This window comes from Lagopus muta, chromosome 1 (genome assembly GCF_023343835.1).
Source record: "Lagopus muta isolate bLagMut1 chromosome 1, bLagMut1 primary, whole genome shotgun sequence".
Classification (NCBI taxonomy): domain Eukaryota; kingdom Metazoa; phylum Chordata; class Aves; order Galliformes; family Phasianidae; genus Lagopus; species Lagopus muta.
The window spans coordinates 184,091,920-184,117,345 of NC_064433.1; the positions used below are offsets into that span (position 1 = coordinate 184,091,920).

At 44.7% G+C, this 25,426-nt stretch overlaps 1 protein-coding gene across 1 annotated transcript in view; it reads right to left on the bottom strand.

Annotated features, from left to right (window-relative positions):
* The window catches only part of CEP295 (centrosomal protein 295), a 49,276-nt gene extending 27,838 nt beyond the window's left edge, over positions 1–21,438 (bottom strand). Inside the window, exons 1-11 of the mRNA XM_048949113.1 lie at positions 21,261–21,438; positions 18,917–19,045; positions 16,702–16,902; positions 9,457–9,581; positions 8,617–8,710; positions 6,607–6,720; positions 5,865–5,964; positions 5,366–5,502; positions 3,261–3,444; positions 1,424–1,591; positions 350–574 (exon numbers count right to left, since the gene is read on the bottom strand). Coding sequence (XP_048805070.1) covers positions 350–574; positions 1,424–1,591; positions 3,261–3,444; positions 5,366–5,502; positions 5,865–5,964; positions 6,607–6,720; positions 8,617–8,710; positions 9,457–9,581; positions 16,702–16,902; positions 18,917–19,024 — 1,456 coding nt within the window. The 5' untranslated portion in view covers positions 19,025–19,045; positions 21,261–21,438. The remainder of the gene's footprint in view (positions 1–349; positions 575–1,423; positions 1,592–3,260; positions 3,445–5,365; positions 5,503–5,864; positions 5,965–6,606; positions 6,721–8,616; positions 8,711–9,456; positions 9,582–16,701; positions 16,903–18,916; positions 19,046–21,260) is intronic.
* Positions 21,439–25,426: the final 3,988 nt, after the last annotated feature.

The following is a 25,426-nucleotide window of genomic DNA, read 5'->3' on the forward strand; positions in this document are numbered from 1 at the left end:
TGAATCTCATAACTCAGCTTTTCCAATTCAACAGGTAAAAAACTCCCACAGCCAATTTTGCCCCACAACTTCTGCCCCCATAGGTAAACACCTTTTAAAACACAGCAGCATGAAATCTGACCAAAATTTGGGTGAGAATTACAACATAGAAGAGGTACTTTAGACATCTTTCTTCAGAGAGAGCTTTATGGGGAAGACAAAAGGCAGAGATGAGAGAACTGGATTTACTTTTTGGCAGCACAATAAAACAACACCACCGAAAGACTCATTCAGATTAAAAAAAATTGTTACAGTCCACCCTATGGACTCCTCCTACATAACAATGTCAATGCGAGCACATATTCCATACCTGTGGCTTCACATTCAGAATTTTTGTGTTGCTCATCATTCAGATCTAAATCAACCTGCTGTGTCTCTTTGCCAGCAATAGTGCCTGATTCAGTAGTCTCAATCTTGCTTGGAAACTCTTTCTCGCTTTTTGATATCCACTCCTCTTTTTGGTTTCTAATCTTGTTCAGCAATTTCTTCAAGGCAAGTTTTGATTGAGGTTGATGAGTTTTTACCTCTTTATGACCTACAAATAACATAAACCTTTAAGAGATTTAGGTAATGATTATCTTCATGTTACAGAAAAGAACAAAAAACAAAACAATTTCTTTTAATTGCTTACACAGCTGAATAACTAACTACATTATCAAGTCTCAAAGCTTAAGTATTTTCTTCTCCTTGCAAGATGGAAGCAGCAATGTGTCTCAGGATGCAATAATAAGAGGGTTGCAGCATTTCAGAAGCAGATTCCTTACAGACTACACTGCTGCAGAAACCAGCAGCAATATTTGTACTTCCCTGCCCTCTCTTTGTAGTAGAACTGGCAACACAGTGAATGCATCACAGCCCCAGAAATGTTCAGTGCCAACAAAGCGACGTGGCAGAAATGCTCATCGTGCAGCAATATTCAGTAGCACATCTCTTGTTCAGTTACTCTGCTCATGCCACTAGCGTGGCCTATGCAAAAAATGAAGCAACTCGAGCACACCGCAGAGCATAAAGGATGTATACAGTAAGTAGACTTTCACATGAAGTCAAGCTAAAGCAAATTTCACTATTCACTTGGCTAATATCTCATATACCTGTGCCATCTCATCATTTGCAATAGTTATATAGAAAACACTACAGCTAACATTACTGTTCTTGCAGCTATTATAATCTCAGTATTCTAATGAACTGACGTGTATTAGAAAAAGTAATTTCTACTTCAAACTTGTATGTCAGAATATTCATCATCAGTGGTGAGCATCATAAATCACTTAACTTGGAAACACTTCATATTCATTATGGAATTTTAGTACTTAGACATTTTAGTTAATACTAACACACAACCTCTTCTGCTGTAAAACAAGAAAGACTGAGTTTAGAAGTTTACTTTCTGATTCAGCAGGGATCTCCTCCTCCACCATCTGCCCCAATTCTTGTTGAGTGTCACAAACAGATTCTTGCTCCAAGGAAAGATCAAGATCGTTATCTTGAGATCTATCAGAAGGGGATGGCAAAGGCTGCGGTTCAAACTGCAAAATCAAGTCTCCTTTCATTTCTAATTAAAGGAACACAAACACAGAAAAGTGACTAATTAGAATAAAATGCAAACACCACAAGTTATACAAGTTCCTAAGAAGTTACAATATCAACAGTTTGTTTCACAACTATTTTTCTCCCCAGAACAGAAGACTTTCAAAATCGAAGCCATTTAGATTAGCCATCTTTTTAATTCAGACCTGTGGTTTCCCATAAAACAAGGTCATTTCCCCTAACAAGGTCATTCAAAGTAAGAGGATATAAAGTAAAAGTTCTACCTCCACACAAAAAGCAGAGCAGTAAATAGAGGTGGAGCCCAGTAACCTCTTCAGAGAAAAGAAGCACCCTAAGCTGGCTGCTCACAGTGCTGTCATGGGACAGACATTGATCCCATCATCCAGGTGCAAAATCCCAGAAGATGAATCCATGAGAGAGGCTTTCTGAGGATCACTGTACAGACTGAAGGGGCTACTGCCTAAGAGAGATAAATGGGTTGTGGGCTTGTGGACATGTAGGGAAAGAATCAAAGGTGGAGAAAGGGAAGAATCAAGTTAGACTGAGAAGAAACAAGTTTTGGGGTAGAAACAGAGGAGTAAACATATATAAATTTTAGAAAAGGCCAGATGGTGCACAGGCTCTGACCTGTCCTTTCGCTAAACTCCATTTTTTGTGAGTGAGGAACCCTCTACTTTGTATGCATGTGTATGGGTGCATAACAGGCAGCAACTGCAGCAGAGACCAGAGCAGAACCAAAACATACGTATTAGTATGCAAGGATTAGCAAATAGCAAGCCAGATTAGTCCTTGAGAATAACGAGGGGCTTGGAAGCCAAGTATCAAAGCAGCCATAAGACTGGGCTGGATACCAGAGAGACCAGAGGGTCTGCCTGCTGGCCACTGGAGGATCAGGAGATCCCTGCCAGCTACACAGGGATGGTGGGGTCACAAGCTCAACCAAGAACTTGCTGGCATAAGTCCATACATGGCTTTGATAGAACTAGAGACGAGAGGATCCAAGGTCAGTTACTGCTGGCTTTGGTAACATGTGCGTGCTTGCACAACAGTGATGTCTGCATAGCAAGAGCTGGAGTGAAGCAGCAATTTACATGTCCAGAAGCAGCTACTGCGGAGCCCAAGGAGCCAGCACCAGCAGGGTAGAAAGAGCACTTAAAACCACCTTACCAAGAGATCCATAGCACCTATTGAGCACAGTGGTGCATCTATGGACACTGCAGGGTAAATGGAAGGCTACAAGGTCTGTGATCAGCTACTGGACAGAATGAGCATCTAACTTTAAGTACTGGAGTATCCATTCCGTGCTGAGAGTGCTATAAGGTATGTGTATGCATATCTGTAAGTGAGGGTGTCCAAGTACAAGAAGCTGGAGTAGGGCTGTGAGCCTCAGCATCTTCTAAGTTCAGATGCCAGCAACTGGGAGGGTCTGGGATGCAGGGACCAGCTACTGGGTCGACAGTGTCTGAAACTAACTGCTGGAGGGATCAGCGCTGTACAGATGTATTTCCCACAGCCCCATACAGAGCAGGAAACAGGATGAAGCAATCTGCACTGTTTGTGTGCATACCACCAGGAAAAAATGTGGAGCCTCGCTGCTTGCTGCACCTGGGAACACGTAGCTGCAGCAGCATCTCTGGGCAGCCAGAATCAGCATCCTCCCACAGGTTACTCACTTCTGTCCTCACTGTACATATCTTCAAAGGCAAACTCCAATTCTTTCTGCCACTCTTCTTTTATTTCCATGCGTTTGTATCCAGGTACAAAAAGTTGAGGTGGCATCTGTGCTACCATCTGTCTTCTGCGCATTCGATCCATTCTCTGCATTTGTTCCAGTTCCTTCAGTAGCCTTTCCCTATCCTTCAAGTAAAGGGGTGATGAGCACTCAGCATTAACTTTCAGACAGCAGTATGTCAGAATTAACACTTCCACTTGGTTACCATGAAGTTAACTTGAAGAGTTTAGAATTAAATTAATCTTACTCTAGGAAGCAGGTGCTTCCTTGGGAGAAGACTATACCTGACCTTTAAACATGAGAGCATTTCCAACCTAGAAGATCTGGCAAAAAACAAAGTATGGGATGGTACACTGCAGGCTGGCTTCCCTAAACGGAATTAACTCTTCTGTTGTATAAAGTAAAGGAGTACTTCCATTAATAAGCTACTTTTTAGTCTGTACTTCAGTAACTGTTACTTTTAAGCAAGCCAATACTCTTGATGCTCAATGTCACATTAAAACTATCTTTTATTTTTGAAGTTTTATCTATAATTTGTTAAGGGGAAAAATTCATTTTAAGTTAAAATGTTGAAAATTTAAGAAGTCGTCTTCTTAGTAAGAAGAAACAATCTGAGAATCTGGGATACTTTGATACATCCCATGAGCAAGTCACGACGAAGCTTAAAGGTTTTTATCAGCTTCGGGTAGAATTTGACAACAAAAAGTTATGCCCACATACTGAACCATGCATATAATCATGTATTTAACAGTTTCTCTCATACATACACATTTAATGAAACAGGTTTTATGCCAGCAACAGATTAATAGCAAGAGAACTGCAAAGACCCCCATCTGAATCCAAGTGTGGATTTGAAAACAGACTGTGAACATTTGTACCTGCTCACATCAATAACAAAAAAGAAAAAAGAAAGCAGCTCAAGAATTCACAAGCAGGCTCTGCAAGAAGTGCATATTTATATGTGAGTGTTTGCCTTCTCACTGCAGAAGCAGTTCTCCTAACAGGTCACAGCTGGTGCTGCAGGCAGCATTATTCAGCAGCCCTTGCAGCTGAGGGAGAATTAAGTTCATGTTATCCACACCTCCAGCTGTATTGGGTAGCAAAAGGTCCTTACACCTCTTGTCTGAACAGGATGCAAAGGTGAGGAAAGTCTGAGAGAAGCACCAAACCCTGAATGAATACATTAAATACTATTTTAAAATGTAAAGTGAACTGTGAAATGTAAGGGAGGGAGAAGGACTGAAAATGAGTCTATAGATTCCAATTTTCTCAAAGGATATTAGTGAGATTTAGGGTGGCTGACATTCTCAGAGGTGCTTTGAAGAATGATACCCATCATTCTGGACATAATTCAAAATCATTACATGCTTTCTCCTCAATCTCACATAGCTATAACATAAACAAGCTTTTAAACAATGGCAGTAGGAACAGCTGATGAAATGAGGACTCAAACCAGTGTTCTTCCAGTTCTGTGATTCATTATCCAAATACTTCAAGCACCTAACTCATGAGGCATTTCAGCTCAGAAGCAATTTGATACCAAAAAAGTCAGGCATAGCTAAAAGTCACGAAGTGCAGAGCAACTTTGTCAAGGTTCTTGAAATGTGAAATGTGTTTTTTTCAATGCTATCATGTGTTTAAAAGTCAAGAATTCAATTTCTAGTTCCCACTGAACTGACACAGAGGATTCCCCTGACCTCAGCCGGCATGCAAACAAACAGCAAATACTTCAAATAAAGACACTGTAATGGTACAAAGAGCTATGGCCCAAGAAAAGCTGATTGGTAGTGTCTATTCTGCATCCAAATATATTTCCAATTTATCTTAGTGAAAGATCACCCTATAGTCTTCCAGACAGCTAAAATAAGCAAGTTGAGTTTGATCATGTTTTGAAAGCATTCTGAAAACCCTGTTAAGTTCAAACATCTTCCTCTTGAAACCGCAGCCACTCTGGCAAATACCGACCTACAGCTTTCTTAACATAGGTCATTTTGGCAGTAAAAAAACAGGTGCTGGTACCTGGCATCAGATGTCTGCTTTGCCTACCTGAGCCAAATGGAGCTTCTTCAGGGCATGACTTCCTCTGAGATGCGCCTTTTCAAGCTGCTCTTTTCTCTCCCTCTCTGCCTCTTTGTGTAGCTCCTTCAAATGCTTCACCTCCTCTTCGGCTGCTAACCGAGCATCTGGCTGGCAGACAATTACTAGTTTAGTCCACTGAGTTCTTCTGGTAGTTTAAAGTGTACTTAACATTAAGTGAGTAATTCTGTAGCAAAAACACTTGGGATTTACAGAAAAAGCATACAGCACAATACGAATCACCTTCAAAGACTTTACAGCATTCAGTTGCAAGCAGGACCAAACAATATTCATACAAATGAAAAAAAAAAAAAAGCAAACATGCACATTTTAGAAGGGTTGGGAATCAAAGTATTCTAGTTCCAAACTCCATAGAGACAATCATTCATCCATCTTTTATTGCAGTGATTATTTTTCCCACAATACCAGGTAAAAACAAATAATGCCATCAGTATTACAAATTCACTACCTGTATGTTTAAAGGTTTTAAATAAGATCAGAAATGTTTCCATTTTCATTTGAGAAACCAGAAAAAAATCTGCAAGTTTTAAGTACAAACTCAGTAACACCTGAAAATCAAAAAAATAAAATAATTTTCAAATAATCAAGGCTATAAAGATAAACATTCTGGAGCTTTCCAAAAATTCCAAGAGTTCAGACCAAAGCACCCGCTCTTATCACTTAGTCTTAAAACTCATGAACAAGAACAATGCCACTGGAGAGAATGCTCAAAAATTCATGAGTCTCAAGAGAACTCCATCTAAACAAAGGTGATAGCAAACAGGAATTCAGACTGTGGTCTCACATCACAGATAAGCCAAACAACAGACCACCACCCCTAAAAGCTGAGTTCTTACTCCATCTTTTACTTTTCCAGCTCCTCCTTTTCTGATCTAACTTTGGTCTGGGACTGTACTGTAAACCTGAGTAAACCTTTTCACTTGGCAAAGCTCTATTCAAGATTCTTTTCCCCAAATCAGACTTTGCCAAGTTAAAGCTGTTGAATGCATGAACATCTGAGCACGAATGAGAAGTAAAGACTGCGAGTACACAGCTAAAAGAGAAGAGGAAAAAGCAGGGCAAGGACAACAATTAACTTAGCATAGGCCTTAAAATGGAAGCCTAATTGCAAAGGTGATATCCAGATATGGAACGCAGTACAAAGAAAGAAAGGTGGCAGTGTACTTCACAAACACTGGGGAGTTAATCACCTGTTGTGCATCCATTTCTCTGTCTGCATAAGGTTCTGAAATGTGGTAACGTGTAACAGAAAATTTGCCAGCACCGTGGGCCTTCATGGCAGCAATCTTCTTCACTTCCAGATTCTAGAAAGAAAAGTACAGATAAGCCATAGAGAACAGCTTCCTCTGGCAAAGCAGCTAAATGAAAGAGAAACGAGCTCCGCACTTAAATTAGTATCAAACAAAAGCAAAAAATTAAAAACCAGAAAATTATCTCCAGAAAACATTGTCATTTCACTCCTTACATACATTTAATAATTTAAAAAAATCGTATCAGTATAAAGAATACTTAGAAAGCTTAATAACTGAGAGCATCTATCAGCACGCAGCAAACTCCTCCACAGACGTTGGCATTCATCATGGAGCTGCGCCTCCCTCCTTCAAGAGCATCAGCTTAGTTCAGAAGTGCTTGGGCTTTAATGTTCCAACACAAATCCCACGCAACAGCTGCCATGGCCACCTGCATACAGGGCAACCTCAGACCCACAATATCATCACACATAATGGTAAAAAACCTTTCTCAAGTACAGACTCTGTATATAGAACTCAGTCCATTATGTTCAGTTTGTTAGACAGCCAGGAAAAAGAGCATTTTCCATAACCTCACTGAAAAGTGTTCACACAAACAGCACCAAGATTTTTTTTAATGTTTTAGGAATGCAACCACATGTCAACTCTTATCTGAAAGGCATTCTGAACACTGAGCAACCAGATCTCCTCTTATTTGGCTCAGACCAATGCTCTCAGTGGGAAAGAAATGAGGTAACTCCCCAAGGAATAACCCCAGACACTTTCTATCACTTCAACACTTGCTTTAATCCACACACAGTCAACTTTTATAGTAAGAAAACGCTGGGCAGCAAATAAGATCTGCACAGGAGTATGCAGTAAAGGGTACAAATAAAGGTATGTAAGTATCCCTTCCTTTAATCATTCTGAAAACAGTGAGGATCAGTCCTTACTCAGTTTCTCCAGATGCATCAGTTCCCTATCTTTCAAGACACAAACCTATACCTCATGTGCTGAGTGGAGCTGGGAAAAAGCTCTCATTGCAGTGGCTCTGAGAGAGACTAGATTAGTCTTTCCTCAGTAAATACCCAAATTCTTTATTTTCTTGTCTGTGGTCTCAATATTACTAAATGTGATGGTCTGAAAGGTCACAATGTGTTAGGCAACAAACTCTGTACTAACAAATTCTGTATTCTAAGAGTTCTGTTAGTAAATTTATCTCAAAAGTTAACTACACAATGAAAAAGCACAGCATGTTTTTTCCGTAGTACAGATCTGCAGTTCTACTGTGACTTCTACACATATTCAGAATATATCTGAACTCAAAAGAAGCATGAAGGAGACGCAAAGTCATTCCCCTAAAAGGTACAGCACAAAACCACTGCTTTTAGCCCTGAGTTATTATTTTTCTATCAAAATTCAACAGCTTACCATATTTTCTGTATTCCCTGCAAGAAACAGAAGAAAGACAATAATAAACACAGCAAATAAGGCAGAAGAAAACAAAATACGATGCTTACTGCTGAGCAGCCTGATCTAGCAGGTGGCAACCCTGCCAGCACGATCCTTAAGGTCCCTTCCAACCCAAGCCATCCTACGAGTCCATGACACTCATCACCACGACAGACAAGTGAGGCAGTATGTGCATACTGAGATAAACCACAGAGTCACCACTACTTTTAAATGAAAATGAAATTACAATAAGATTCAAGCACACATCAGCCATAAAAACATCTCCTGACTATGAGAAATAAAATCCACACGAACAAGAGATAAGAAACCAAAACAAGTACTGAAGATCGGAGGTCTGTTAATACATAATTCATTGACTTTCTTGATTATCACCAAACCACTCTCCTTGCAGTATGAAAACAGCAATTTCAGATATCTCACTGTGAGGAGTCAGAGCAATGGAGCACTGTATTGATATGGTATCCTGCAATGATGCAATACACCATCACAGATACGCACCTCAAGAGGATGTGGAGGAGGAGGTGGCAGGTTTGCAACTCTAGCTGCTCTTTCTCTTTCCACATCCAGGGCGTGCTTACGTGCGTCCATTCGTCTTGCAAATAAAGGAAGAGAGAAAGAAAATGATTTAAGAACCAATGACAGCACTGAGCAGAATAATAAGCAAACCAAAAATCTTTATCAATCATTCCATTTAACTGCCAAGAATAAGCAAGCATACGGCAAAGTCAACAGATCTGAAAGACAGCACTGAAAAATTAACCTTGTGAAGTAATGCAAAAATGTCAGTAACATACATGTTTCTTGAGATCAAAGCCAAATTGCACTTTTCACTTCTGTTTTCAGAACACCCCACATTGCTGCCACATATTTAAATTGCTCAACAAAGCTAAGCATTGAATCTGTAGGTGTCAGCTCTACTCAAGCTCAGCTATCCCCAGGAATACATTCTTGGGGTTCACTTGTCATGCCAGCTCAGGTTTGGGCTGTGTCAAATGCAACAGGTCCTTTTTTCAAGTAACTTCCCATGGTGACCGACCTGAGCACACAGGCTACGTGTCACTGGACAGCTGCCTGCCAACTGCGGGGACACAGTGAGCTGAAGGGCTGCCTGGCCTCCAAGAGTGGATCAGGTCTGCTGGTATAGCTGGCACTTCAGTCTTGGATGTAAAACTACAAATGTTATCAAAACTTATAAGTCTGTCCACAACCACACTTGAATACAATAATCCATAATATTTCAAAACTAAACAGCTCCAAACATTAGGAATTTTGCCTTTCACCATGTAACACCATTGAAATACACTCTGTGCTTCATGAAACTAAACAGCTGTTGCATACCGGGCTTGTTCACGAAGTAATTTCTCTTTCTGCAACTTCTGCTCTTTCAGTGCTTTCTTATGTCTCTTCTCTGCTCTTTGCTTCCTTTCCTCTGCTTGCTTTGCCAGGGCTTCTAAATCAGGTTCCTTAACAATAAGGATATTGCAAGCATTTAACACACAATTTTATTTACTTCTCATACTATCAGTATCAAGTTCAAAATTAAATACTTTAGCAGGAACCAGAAACCTGAAATTCTTCCCCACCATATTAGAGTAAAAATTCTCTTAACAATCACTTTTTCTCCTCTGCTATCTTCTCTATTCTCCTTTTGTCTGCTGCCAACAGCAGAAAATTTGCCTCAGCCAATGTAACCAAATACTGATTTGGAAATCTTAGCATCTCTCTTAATCTCCTCGTAACAACAGTAATATAAACATACCTGCACATCTTAGTAATGCTGATTAATCTGTGAAGATAAGGCACCTTACTACCTCTTGGCCATTAACTAAAACAATTACGTATCAGTGCAAATCTATGGATTTTTCACCCAGCCACCTCAGCAGTCCCTCACACTGAGTCTACACAGAATTTTGAAACAAAGACAGTTTAGTTCACAGCTGCAGAATGGAAAAGCAACACAGTCTGCAGTCTGTGCAAAAGCCTCTGAAGCCCTTAACAGTACTTATGGCTGGAGGTCTAAAGAAGTGAATAAAAAAAATGGAATTTGACTTCTTAAGCATACAAAGAAAACTGCGAGATGGTAAAGACAGGTTAGGCAGTGAGTGGCACATCTGAGACAACAACTCACCACGTGCACTGCAGTCAAGGACCACGGTTATCTAACATGCACTGCCATGCTAACAGAGGTTAGATCACATACACATAATTCAGGAGTTTGCACAGCAAAAGCTGCAGCAGATTGGTTTGCTGGGACATTTCATTTTCCAAACACAGAAAGTTGTACAAAATCCCTGGAAAAAATATACACAAAACCTACAGACTCCAACAGGCTTCTAAAAGTAATTCAATGGGTTATCTATGCCTGTATAACCAAGATGTTATAATTGCAATATACTCAAAGGAGTGAGGCAAAGCAAACAAGGATCACAAAAGAGAATAAGTAGAAGAGCTTACCCTTGGGTTGAGCTCACTAGAAGATATCAAAGAGGAGGATCTCCAGAAGAGATCCTTCCCCTCTGGTAGCCAGCTCTTAAATAGGTCCAGGAGGGGTGGAGCCTGGCTCCACCCCTTCCGGCAGCACAGGTGAATTGCCTTCACCTGTGCTCCTCTGGCTGACTCATGGCTCACCTCAGGTGATCAATCAGAGGTTCAGGCCGTGACTCAGCAGTTCCCATACACTCCACCCCTTCACGGCGTGAACCAATGATCAGGTTAACAAAAGGGTAAGCTTTCCCTAATACAGAGATCCGGTATATCGCGACGCTTATACAATTTTATCGCGACGTATGTTGGTACAGTTCAAGACAAGTGATGATTAGTGGATGTCCATATTCTTCTATGGGCCAGTGCTCGATGATGTGCCTGGAGGTATGAAGTCCTGAGGTGCAAGTCCATTCTATGTTCCATCAGTCCCATGCAGACCATCACCGGGTGTTGTACGTGATCTGACAGCAACACTGGAACGCTTGATGGCATTTTGTTCCTTCCGGTGGTCCTGAAGGCTCACAGACTCACGGGGAGTAATACAGATGTTTTACAGGTACCAGGAGGGGAAGGTCTGCTCTCCAGGGCAAGATACAGGCCGTATTTCTGTCTTGGGTCAACACTTCCGCTTGTACTGGGGCACGTCCTGGCCGCCTGTACCACACCTTTTTGCCGGATATCTGCGGCTGCATAACGATATCAGGCACCAAAGGAGGTGTCCTGATCTGCCACAGGGACACGATGGGGGTCCCTTTAGCAATAAAGATCGGAGTGTTGACCATAATATCAGTAGGCCATGTACCTATTACTGGAGGGACTACTGAGCCTCCCACCTCCAATAGTCTCCCCCAAGGTGCAAGTAGGCCACACCACTTGGGTCCTACCTGCACCTTCCAGGGCCATTTTATTTTATGGGTACCTGGCTCTAAGTTTTCAGGGGCAGGGAGCAGAAGATTATTTTCATTACCAATTTGGGGTCTTACCTGATGATCAGTGCCCGTAATTTGGATCCTAAGCGGGGTGGCCCATGTCGTCTGCAACATTCTCAGGGCACTGGGTCTGCCATCTCGAGGTCTTTCATTCAGGTCCCGCAGGGTTTCATACAGTCTTTTTGTCCACCCCTGCAAGGACTGGGAGTCTGTCTTCAGGGCAGCCTTAAGAATACCATTATAACGTTCAATGAGGCCTGCCCCTGTTGGATTATATGGCAGGTGGAATCGCCATTCGATGTTATTTTCTTCTGCCCAGCGCTGTATCGTTGCACCAGTAAAATGAGTCCCTTGGTCGCTCTCGATGACTTGAGGTGTCCCGTAGGCAGACATCAGTTTAGTGAGTGCCTTGATGGTATATGCCTGGTTTGCTTTCGGTACTGGATAGGCCTGCAGTAGCCCACTTGCAGTGTCGACACAGGTCAGGGCATATCTTGCCCCTTCGGAACGAGGAAGGGGCCCGATGTAATCGACCTGCCATCGCTGGAGAGGATTGTGTCCCCTAGCAAGATGGGCTGTTGTTTCGGGCAACGATCTCGGTCTCATCTTGGAGCAAGCGTCGCAATCCTGGCATGCCTGGACGATATCAGATAGTTGTATGGGCAGTCCCCATGCTTTAGCAGCTGCCCACATTGTCTTTTGTCCAGCATGCCGTAGCTTCTGATGTAACCAGCGGGCGATGTTCTCAGATGGTGAATTCTCAATCCATCGAACTCGGGCCAATGTGTCGGCTTCATCGTTTCCCGGTGACTGTAGGGGCTGATGACCAGAAACATGGTAGACACGTACAGTCCTGTGTTTGACCGTATTCCATATATCTAACCACATGTCTTTGCCCCAGATCGGTCGGGCGTGGATAGTCCATTCCTGGGTGTCCCACTGTGCAATCCAGAGAGTGAGCCCCCGGTACACAGCCCAACTATCTGTGCAGATGTTCAGGATACCATCACCGGGTTCCTTGGTTATAACCATCCACACGGCTCGCAGTTCTGCCCATTGGCTGCTCTGGCCATCCCCCTCATCAAACCAGATTGTCTCGGTGGAAGGATGGTATGCTATTGCTCTCCACTTGCTCGGGTTGCCCTTGCTGGACCCATCTGTGTAGCAGGCATCTTCAGGGATAGGATATTTTCCCTCCTGAACGGGACTCTTCTCTGGTGGAGCGACCAGTATTTCTTTTGGTGCATCACTGTGATACGTAACTGGGCCTAGGATCTTCTGAAGTTCTTCTTTCAAGGGGGATGAAGACAGACTGCTCCTTTGGCTGAGATAGGCGACCCATCGTGCCACTGTTTGTGCTTGGGCCACCCCTGTCTTAGGAAGGTGGGTCAGATCCTTCACCCACCCCTGAATTGGCAGAGTGGTCTTAACTATAACTGCAGCTGTCTGAGTTATTGGCTCTACTGCCTGTAATGCCGAATAGGCAGCCAATAACTGTTTTTCAATCATACTGTATCTTTCTTCTGCTCCGTGCCAAACCTGAGACCAGAAACCAATGGGGGTCCGAACAGAACTCTGGCGCTGCCACAGGCCCCAACCGAAGCCGTCTTGAGTAACATGAACGTCCAACTCGGCTGGGAGGGTAGGATCGAATATACCCAATGCCTGAGCTTGTTTAACTGCCAGTTTTGCTTGTTGGAAAGCATCCTGTTCGGTTTTCCCCCAGTCCCATAGCTGCCCCTTTTTTGTGAGTCTGTATAGTGGCCTTAGCAGCTGCGCTAGGTGAGGTATAAAGGAACGCCAATAACCCAATATACCTAGAAACTCTTGCAGCTGCTTTGATGTTGTAGGGACTGGGAATGCCTGAACCTTATCTATAACAGCACTGGGTAGCACTTTGGTCTTTCCTGACCAAACCACCCCCAGGAATTTTACGGACAGGCCTGGACCTTGCACCTTTTGGGGATTTATAGCCCATCCCCTTTGTTGCAAATAGGCACTTAATGAATCAGCTGCCTGTCCTACTACCTCCAGTGAGTCGGATGTCAACAGGAGATCATCAATATAATGATATAGGTTAACATCATCAGGTTTTCTCCAGTCAGCCAGGTCACGCGCCACTAAATTGTGACAATATGTTGGTGAATGCACGTACCCCTGTGGCAGGACCTGAAAGGTCCACTGCCTGCCTCCCCACGTAAACGCAAACTGATCTTGCGATTCCTCAGCAATTGGGATACTGAAGAATGCATTTGCTAGATCTAGGACACAATGATAGGTTTTTATCTCCCTACTCAATGTGTCCATTAGGGAAGCAATATTGGGTACGGCCGCATGAATAGGCGGCGTGACCTTATTTAATTCTCTGTAATCTACTGTCATCCTCCATGTGCCATCCGACTTTCGCACTGGCCATATGGGGGAGTTATACGGGCTGTGTGCAGGTCTTATAATGCCCACTTTTTCTAATTCCTGCACCGTTCTCGATATTTCATCTTGCCCACCCGGGAGTCTATACTGTCTAACGTTAGTAATCCGGCGCGGTTTCGGCAGGCAAACAGGCTCATGTTTCGCATGGCCTCTTAATATTGCCTGCACCGCCCGGATACTGATACATCTTTGTCGAAGTCTGAACTCTCCCACAGTTGTTTGGAGAGCCAGACCCCATAGAATGTCTATGCCCAGGATGTATTCTTGGACTGGGGCAATAGACACCTTGTACTCCCGGGGTGGGAGACGCCCAACCCCCAATTTTAACCATGTTTGGGTGACAGGAATAGTCTGTCCCCCAAAACCACCAATCATCACTCTGTCGCCATGAAATTTTTCCGGATCTCCATAGATAATTGATGTTTCTGCTCCAGTATCTACTAGTGCCATCACTCTCTGAATATTTTTTCGGGACCAATAAATCGTTAATTCTACATAGGGCCTCCGGTCCCGTCTGGAGGCCCTACGGGGACTAACACCCCTTGTCAGTGCATGAATTGTGCTAGGGCCAGTTCTTTTGCTTCTGATGGCTCAGGCATTGTGGCCCGAGACACCTGAGGTGGCTTCTTTTTCCTGTTTGGAACAATAAAATCTTCTAGGTTCCATGTTGTTGTTGGAACCCTTTCTATAGCTCTTACCCTGGATTTCTTAGGGTAGCTCTGGAATTTTTGATTGTCCTTTAGTTGTCTCCAGAGCTGGAGAAGGACGTGATTGGGTTGGCGGTCGATCTTAGCAAATTGGACCCCAGCCCGAATTAAATCATTAAACATTTGTTTTCGGGATACCCTTATGGGTCCCGATCGAGGAGCTCGAGTAGCCGGCATTCTGGTTTTATTTACCGGCAGGACCTCTGCTTCCTCCAAAAACCGAATATTGCGCCTAGTCCGCAGGCGTTCTGTTTCTCCCAAATCGGCAACTAACTGGGCAACCTGCTGGACTACGGCTTCTGATGCTACAAGGGGATTTAATATTGAAACTAAGGTACCGTACAGATGGGAGGGAGCTTGTTGTAGAATTAAATCTCTCATCCCTGCTGAAAATTTAACCATATCAGGGCCATCAAATGTATCTTCATAGATGGCCTCTCTTACACCCAGTTCACGGATATAGTTCTGAAGGTCCTCCATGGAGGACCACATACCTGTATGTAACGGTATGTCTGATTTATTCGGCCATACCATACGGCAGGCCGCCATTAACCATTCTAATATGGAATGGTTTTCATCACGATATTGATTGCCCACGTATAACCTTTGCCTAAGAGCAGGATGGACAGTCATGGTGGCCAACTTAGATATTTCTGGGCCATTCACCAAGACACTTTCTGCCCCAGAATCCCACAGTCTCAATAACCAAGCCGGCACACTTTCTCTGGGCTTCTGCCGAAATCGTTGTACTAAGTCCATTAATTCTGTCGCCGTGTATGGCCGAGCTGTCACATGTAAATGAGTCTGGGCAGGGGGCCATTGATCAGGTGGCACCCCTGCCGGTCTGTCCTGTACTTTTTTTGTTTTTTGGGTTATCACAGGACGGACCTCCAATGGATCAGTTTGAATTGGACATTCAAGGTCTGATTTGGATTTCTTGTTGTCCTGATCAACGAAGTCTGTTGATTCAGGAGCCTGGTCATCATTTATTGAAATATTACGAATTTGGCTTACAGGAAGATGTAGAATTGGCTTCTTCCCCGTTAAAACGCCAAGTTCGTGCTCTAACTTTTCAATGCGATCTTTCAAAAGTTGATTTTCGGTTTCTAAAGTATTATTTCTTGAGTCCGCATGATTTAAAGCGGTTAATAGTGGCCATGCCACCATGGAGGCAGCCAATTGTCTTTCTTTGGTGATGAGAATGTCCTTGCCAAGTCCTTGAAAATAGTCTGCCATGCGATATGGGGAGAGATTGCCCATAACACGTAAGGGACCCCATTTTTCAATGATGGCAGCTAACTCGTAATAGGGCGATCCCTCAAATCCTGGGATCTGCCCTGGAATCATTTTCTCTAGGGGAGTATTGTTCTCCCCCTTGACCCATTTATAGAAGTTCCACAGGAAAGACATGTTAATTTCAGTATAATCAGCCTGCCTGGCTCGCCAAGTGTATAACCAAGATGTTATAATTGCAATATACTCAAAGGAGTGAGGCAAAGCAAACAAGGATCACAAAAGAGAATAAGTAGAAGAGCTTACCCTTGGGTTGAGCTCACTAGAAGATATCAAAGAGGAGGATCTCCAGAAGAGATCCTTCCCCTCTGGTAGCCAGCTCTTAAATAGGTCCAGGAGGGGTGGAGCCTGGCTCCACCCCTTCCGGCAGCACAGGTGAATTGCCTTCACCTGTGCTCCTCTGGCTGACTCATGGCTCACCTCAGGTGATCAATCAGAGGTTCAGGCCGTGACTCAGCAGTTCCCATACATATGCCCAAACAGAGAATAAGGATCTCCCACCAGCAGCAGTGTTGCTCTAAATCTTTCCCAACAAAAAGTCACATTCCTTCTCACCAAGCACGGCCTCATGGATAAATATCTGCAAAAGTAAACATTCCATTCTTCACTCCTCAGACTCAAAGACCAGGAATATTCAAACAAACAAACAAAAAACAACAAACCAACCAAGAAACAGGCAATCTCAGTACTTCTAGAACATTGAGTATTTCTATGACAACAACATTAAGCTGTTTACTTACATTCTCCTTGGCTTGTCGGTGACCCTCACCAACAGCTTTTAAGCTTGATAAAAACAGTTTTTCTAAAGCCTTCATCTTCTCCTCTTGTGCTTTCTGCCATTCAGCTCTCAGTGCCTCCTCTAACTGATGTAGCTTCTCTTCCCTCCTCTGCTTTACTTTCTGTCTTATCTGCAAGGATATATACTTCTGTTGCTCTCTAACCTGCAGAAATAGAAGTCATGTCTTGTCAGTAACATTAAAGGGTGCAGTACGGTTTTTAACAAGTATTTCCACAACACACTCTACTTTTGTATCCTTCCACTTATTTACTTTTACATTAAAAATCTATCCAGAAAATGCCTTAAACGTGCTATTAGCCTTTTCCAAAATGAATAATGTATTCTAAATTTAATCTTCATTAAGAGCATAAAGTGAACGAGCAACAAACAGCAGACATACAAAATGCAAAAACTGCCTGGTACAGCCTTCATACTCAAACTACAGTGCAATAATTTAAAGACTTCACACAACACAACACACTCTAAAGAAACTCAGAACTGTACTGCCCAATTCAAGCTTGTTTACTAAGTTTGTTCTCCGCCTTTGTCAGTAAAACTCTCTTCTCTGGAGTACATGCAAGAAAAAAGACATCTTAGAGAATGTTAGCGTATATGATTTTTGAAGGTAGGAAAGACTGGGACAGCTTGTACAGGACAGCAGAGGAAGGCTGGGGAAGGAAAGAAATATATTAAAAAAAAAAAAGGGGAAATAGCCTTGTGCCCTTACAGCAGCACAGCATAACAAAAATGAAGAAAATAAGACAATGAACAGGCACTCAATTCTAAAAGGAGCAATATTTAAAGCATCAAGAACTGTGACATCATAGAAACATAAGGTTGGAAACGACCTGCAAGATCATCTGGTCCAATCACCCTCCCACTACCAAAAGCTACTAAATCAGGTCTCGTAGCTCCTCATCCAGGCGCCTCTTGAACACTGCCAGGGACGGCAACTCCACCACCTCCTTTGGCAGCCATTCCAGTGCCTGACCACCCTCTGAGAGAAAAAGTTTCTCCTAATGTACAACCTCCTCTGGTATAACTTCTGGCCGTTTCCTCGGGTCCTACTATTTGCCTGGGAGAAGAGGCCAGACCCTTTTACACCACAACCTCCCTTCAGGAAGTTGTGGAGTGCAATGAGGTCTCCCCTGAGCCTCCTCTTCTCCAAACTGAACAATCCCAGCTCCCTCAGCTGCTCCTCATAAGACTTGTGCTCCAGACCCCTCACCAGTTTTGGTGCCCTTCTCTGGACACACTCCAGGGCCTCAATGTCTTTCTTGTAGTGAGGGGCCCAAAACTGAACACAGTACTCAAGGTGCGGCCTCACCAGTGCTGAGTACAGGGGGATGATCACCTCCCTGCTCCTGCTGGCCACACTATTTCTAATGCAGGCCAGGATGCCATTGGCCCTCTTGGCCACCTGGGCACACTGTCAGCTCATGTTCAGCTGAGCATCAACCAACACCCCCAGGTCCATTTCCTCTCCACACTCACCCAGCCACTCATCCCCAAGCCTGTAGCACTGCTGGCGTTGTTGTGGCCAAGGTGCAGGACCCGGCACTTGGCCTTGTTGAACCTCATCCCATTCACCTCGGCTCAGTGATCCAGCTTATCTAGATCCCTCTGCAGGGCCTCCCTACCTTCAGACAGACCGACACCACCTCCCAACTTGGTGTCATCTGCAGACTTACTCAGGATACACTCAATCCCTTCATCTAAGTCATCAATGAAGATATTAAACAGGATGGGCCCCAGCACCGACCCCTGGGGGACACCACTTGAAACAGGTCGCCAGCTAATCATAACAAATCATAACAGTTGATCAAGTGGAAAGCTGTTCAGGTCTGGATTTGCCTCAGCTGGCTTATTTGTGCTCCGCTATGTGAAACGTCAGAAGAAGAGAGACCTGCATGCTGACTGCCAACAAACACACACACAAAACCACAGTGCAGTTGTCAGGGAAGCAGTAGTTCTGGAACAGAGGCCTACGTGAATGTAACAAACTAAGAAGGTACCCACAATAGAAATATACACATACTTGTAAATAAACGTGGCAATGGAAAATAATTCATAAGCTAAATCTAAGCCTAATATTATTACAGTGAAGAAGCTAGCTTATATGAAATAAAACTTATTTTCCATTATGAAACAGACAACTTGCAAAAATGGAAGCATACTTGCTGCAGCCTCAGCTTTCTTCTTCTTTCATATTCCTCTTTCAGAAGCATGGTTTCTTCATTAGGACTAAGCCTCAGTTTCCCAACTTTTGATGCTTTCCTCTTCATCTTCAGAAACACAACCAATTTCTAAAGGGTAACAGAGAAAATAGAGATTTGGGTATAAGTGACACAAGTTAAGATAGCTACAAGGTAGGAAAAAAACCAAACAATGTATTACCATAATCTTACAAAACTATCAGGGTACTAAGAATATGAGCTACAACTGTTCATGCCTGTTCCATTTGCATCCAACAGCTCTGCCAGCCACAAACAGCAGTTCCATGAACTATTCTGTCACACAATCTCCCATAGGGAACCTGCTTTACAAGGGGAGCTGGACTTCATGATCCCCAAAAGTCCCTTCCAGCTCCTTTGGTTCAGTGACTCTATGTAGCAAATGCTGCAACAGTATTACTTTCACAATCTACACCATGCATTAAAAAGTCACACCTGAAAGTGAATAACAAGCACCATTCCACTCCTTGGAAGCCAAAAAGTTATCACAACCCTCACCACACAATTAAAGCAGGCTGGTCACAGAATCACAGAATCACCCGGGTTGGAAGGGACCCCAAGGATCATGTAGTTCCAACCCCCCTGCCTAGCAGGGCCACCAAACCTACACATTTAGATCAGGTTGCCCAGGACCCCGTCCAACCTGGCCTTAAACACGTCCAAGGACGGGGCATCCACAACCTCCCTGGGCAGCCTGTTCCAGGTCACGTCTTATATTGACTTATACTGAATTATTAGCATAACAATAGCGAGATGTAAGAATCAAAGACTGTTCACATAGCCAACTGCAGCCCAAAGTTTTCAAGTTCAGTACAGGATAAAAAGGGACAAAAGTTTGTGGTTCCTGCCAGCTGTCCCTTATTCAGCTGCTGAGGAACAAATCAGAATTTTTCACAGAATCACAGGAGTTAGAAGGGACCTCTGGAGATCACTGATTCCACCTCACTGCTAAAGCAGGTTCCCTAGAGCAGTTTGCACAGTGAAGTGTCCAGACAGGTCATGAATATCTGCAGAAAAGGAGACTCCACCACCTGGGCAGCCTGTTCTATTGCTCCATCACCCTCAAACTAAAATTCTTCATGTTTACCTGGAACTTCCTGTGTTCCAGCTTTAGCCCATTTCCCCTTGTCCTGTTACCAAGCACCACTGCAAAGAGCCTCACCCCATCCATTTGACTCCTGCTCTTTAGGTATTTATAAACAGTGATAATATCTCCTCTCAGCCTTCTTCAGGCAGAACAGCCCCAGATCGTTCAGCCTTTCCTCATACAGGACATGCTCCAGGCCCATTTTCACCTTTGCAGCCTTCCTCTGGACTCGAAATTATCTCTGCCTTTCTTGAACTGGGGAGCCCAGCACTGGACACCTCTCCAAATGTGGCCTCACCAAGGCAGAGTAAAAGGTAAGGATTACCTCCCTCAACCGGCCAAGCTCTTTTTGATGTACCCTAGGACACATTTGCCTTGGCCACCAGGGCACAGTGCTGGCTCATGGCTCACCAGGACACCCAGATCCTTCTCCTCAGAGCCCTCTTCCAGCAGATCAGCCCCCAGCCCATGGGTCTCCAACCCTCTGGCTTTGCCTGGGCCTTATTGAGTAAAGAGGAATTGAACTGCGCTGCATACACATAAGTTGCTCCAAAAATAACGTCTCCTATTATTTCCACAGAAACTACAATCAGTACAAAAAGCGCAATTTGATAGAGCAAATTTTCATCTACAAAACACTATTTTTCAACATAATCACCACCATTAACTGTGTATTTTCATCAGTGATCAACAAGAGCCTGCATGCCACACGTATAAAAACCTGCACGAGTAGAGGTGACCCAGTGTTGCCACTGCTGAAATGCACCAACCAATGCCTCACTGTGCTCGCATCTACTCTTTGATCTCCAGAAAAGGTTCAGCAAGCACCAATGAATGCCAATGGGTGCCATATTTTCCACATGGAGGAATTCAGTGACACACCTCTGCTTCATCTACACTTCCATATCAGACACCATTTTGTCAGACAGCCCCTCTGCTGCCTTTTGTCACACAGCAACAAAAAGTAAAGGGACACTGACGGGAACGTTCACCCTCTGTTGACCAAACCACCAGCACAGCACTGACTGGGCAGAAAGCAGCTGGGAAGCACGCAGCAAACCGAACTAAGGCAGCCTGCTCACGAACGCCTCCCGCCCTTCAGCCCCTCACACCAACCCTCCTCCAGGGCCGAAAAACGTCAGGGTTAATGGGAGAACCACCCCCCGTTAGAGAGCCCTGCCCGGAGCCCTCCCTGATCACCTGGAGCCGGGGACAAGACGGCTGGAGAGAACCGACGAGGAGAAAAAAGAAAAGAAAGGCACAGTACGGCACGGCCCCACACCGCCTCAGGGCCCAACGGCCCACAGCTCCCACCTCCCGCGACACAGCCAGCAACCAATCAGAGCGAGCGCGGCGGGAAACCGAGCGGCCCGGCGAGTCTCCGGCTCTGCGCACGCGCAATTCCCTGCTCTCCACTTCCCGCTCGCCGAGACGCTACGTGAAGGCTGGCGGTGCGCATGCGCTGTGGCGCCGTGCCTTGCGCCGCGCAGCCATTCTGCAGGGGTTGGGCAGCAGTGTGGGTGTTTGGCAGAATCACAGAAACATCAAGGTTGGGGAAGACCTAAGATCATCCAATCCAACCATCCACCCATCACCAATAGTTCTCACTACACCATGTCCCTCAACACAAAATCCAAACGTTCCTTGAACACCTCCAGGGTTGGTGACTCCACCACCTCCCTGGGCAGCCCATCCCACTGCCTGACCACTCTTTCAGAAAAGTAGCATTTCTGAACGTCCAGCCTAAATCTCCCCGGGCGCAGCCTGAAGCCATTCCCTCTAGTGCTATCACCAGTTACATGAGAGAAGAGGCTGACCCCCAGCTCACTGCAACCTCCCTTCAGGTGGTTACAGAGAGCAATAAGGTCTCCCCTGAACCTCCTCCAGACTGAAGACATGGCGGCTCCTCGGTGTCAGAGGGGTTTGTGCCCAGAGTTCTGTGTCTCTGCAGGGGTTCAGTGTGTGGCACTGTGCATGCTGGCTCAGCCCGAGGTGGCAGGGATGAGGGGGGCAGGCAGGAGAACCACACTGCTTCATGGCTTACCTCAGCGTGCCTGGGGAGCGTGCTGGGCTGAGTTTGAGCTGGGAGCGCTGCGAGTGCGTCCGGCAGCCTTGGTTTATGAGGAACAGCCAGAGTTCGTTACTGACAGGGAGGAACGAGAGGCTGTGCTAGAGGGCTTCTTTGCATTGAATATTTCCTCAGGGCCTGAGCTTCTGCTTCTAGTAGGGCAGAAACGCTTGTAACGCTTGTTGGGTGCAGGAGGCAATCTGCTATCTTATGCTGAAATCACAGTCACAGAATGGCTTGGATTGGAGGGGACCTCAAAGCCCACCCAGCTCCAACCCCTGCCATGGGCTGGTTGCCCCCACCAGCTCAGGCTGCCCAGGGCCCATCCAACCTGGCCTTAAGCTCCTCCAGTGGTGGGTACCACAGCTCTCTGGGCAGCTGTGCCAGGGCATCAGTGCCCTCAAAGTGAAGAATTTCCCCTCATATCTATCCTGAATCTCCTCTCTTTTAGTTTGAAGTCATTTTCTTAACCCTGCTCTCCCTGATAAAGACTTTTTCCCTATCTATGCTTTAGGACCCCTTTAAATGCTAGTACAAAATATGACTGGTTTCTATAGCTGTTTTCTCTAGAGACAGGAAAGTAACTTTTTACTACCAGCTAACCAGCATAGTAACCCACTGTACTGTGCCCTACAGGACCAAAGTCAGCAGGGCTAAGATTACTTCGTAAAATGTACATGGTATTGGTGTATGTGGATGCATGGCTGCACATGAAACACTGAAAATTAAAGGACTGCAAAACAAAAGACACAAGAGTAGAAGCATTAAGGGTGGAAAAGGTCACTAAGACCACCATGTCCAACCATCAGCCCACCATGCCCACACACCATGTCCCTCCGTGCCACATCTCCACGGCTCTTGAACACCTCCAGGGACAGTGATTCCACCATCTCTGGGCAGCCTGTTCCAAATAGGAATAGGAATTCCAAGTTGCTTAGGAAGAAGAGGTTACACAGCTGTCATACAGTGCTGAATCGCCTTCTTATTCAAAGACTTGTGTGCTATGGGATCATTTAGGGAGATCATTTGCTTTCTATGAAGCAACTTGCTGCAAACTATTGGCTGTAATAGCTGGTTACAAAGTTAATACCTGATTGTACCTTAAAGACAACCAGATGTTTCACAATATGCGTACTGAATACATTAAACTTAAGCAGTGTCCTTCCAAATGTATTTTCCAGTCTCCTTATTGGATTTTTTTGTCCTTCAGCATTTTCATTTGCAGTGCTCTCCACAATAACAGCTCTTCTAAATAGCTTTATCCTGCAGGTCAGCAGGTAAAAAAAAAATTGAAGACAGTCTATTAAGAGAGTAAATGAGATTATAGATTTTATAGCTCACTTATAAGATGTGAAAGAGGTCAAATATATGCTCTAGAAAAAGAGAAAAAAGTTGTGAAGCCTATGTGTACTGGATAAGAACTTTATTTCAAAGGTGTTTTCTAGTCAACGTACTTCAGAATTATTTCTGCAGTCCCTTAATTTCCATACATATACTTAAAAACAGAGATTTAGCAGCTGTTTTAATATGGTAATGCTTTCCATGTTTTAATACACCTGTTTGAATTACAGTATCACAGGCTGATGTTAATTCTTTCCTCTTTGGAAGTAGGCGTGTTCCTTTTATACAAGTTGTGTAGTGATGCAGTGATATGGACAGCTGGGTGCATATGAAACTGGAGATAATAGTTCCCATAAAGTTCAACCACCAGTCATATTTCTCCTATGGGTAAAGAAATGTAGTTAGAAGAGTTAGCTACAACTTTGCAAAATAGTTAGGGGGAAATCTGAATTTATTTCCAGGACAGGCCGTCAGCTATCTTGGAATATGGCTTTGAAGAGCAAGACCATCCATACTTCCGTACTACAGAGAGCATTGGTTTGACCAACCTATGAACCACCGCAAGAGATGCTGGCACAGATACGTTGTCTTGGTATGCTCTGTTTTTATGGATCTAAGATCAATCTGAGAGAACAAATTCCCTGCTCATGGGCATGATGAATAGACCAGCACAGATTTATCTCTTATTGCCACACAGGGGTGCTTGCTTATTTCTATGTTGTAAATTACCAACCAACCTGATCTCCTTCTATGATGTAGTGACCCATCTGGTGGATGAGGGAAAGGCTGTTGATGTGGTCTACCTAGACTTCAGCAAAGCCTTTGACACTGTCTCCCACAGCATTCTCCTGCAGAAGCTGGCAGCCCGAGGCTTGGATGGGTACACTCTTGGCTGGGTGAGGAGCTGGCTGGAGGGCCGGGCACAGAGAGTGGTGGTGAATGGAGTCAAATCCAGCTGGCGACCGGTCGTGAGTGGTGTTCCCCAGGGGTCGGTGCTGGGGCCTGTCCTCTTCAATATCTTTATTGATGACCTCAATGAGGGCATCGAGTGCACCCTCAGTAAATTTGCAGATGACACCAAATTGGCTGGAAGTGTGGATCTGCCTGGGGGTAGCGAGGCCATACAGAGGGATCTGGACAGACTGGAGAGCTGGGCTGAAGTCAATGGGATGAGTTTCAACAAGGCCAAATGCTGGGTCCTGCACTTTGGCCACAACAACCCCAGGCGACGCTACAGGCTTGGGGCGGTGTGGCTGGAGGACTGCGTAGAGGAAATGGACCTGGGGGTATTGATTGATGCTCGGCTGAACATGAGCCCACAGTGTGCCCAGGTGGCCAAGAAGGCCAATGGCATCCTGGCCTGCATCAGAAACAGCGTTGCAAGCAGGAGCAGAGAGGTGATTGTGCCCCTGTACTCAGCACTCGTCAGGCCGCACCTCGAGTACTGTGTCCAGTTTTGGGCCCCTCACTGCAAGAAAGATATTGAGGCCCTGGAACGTGTTCAAAGGAGGGCAACAAAGCTGGTGAGGGGTCTGGAACACAGGCCATATGAGGAGAGGCTGAAGGAGCTGGGAATGTTCAGCCTGGAGAAGAGGAGGCTCAGGGGAGACCTTATTGCTCTCTATAACTTCCTGAAGGGAGGTTGTAGTGAGCTGGGGGTCGGCCTCTTCTCTCGTGTCATTAGTGATAGGACCAGAGGGAATGGCTTCAAGCTACGCCAGGGGAAATTCAGGCTGGACATGAGGAAGTATTACTTTTCAGAAAGGGTGGTCAGGCACTGGAATGGACTGCCCAGGGAGGTGGTGGAGTCACCGAGCCTGGGGGTGTTCAAGGAAAGGCTGGATGTTGTGTTGAGGGACATGGTTTAGTGGGAGCTATTGGCAATAGGTGAATGGTTGGACTGGATGATCTTTTAGGTCTTTTCCAACCTTGGTGATTCTATGATTCTATGATTCTT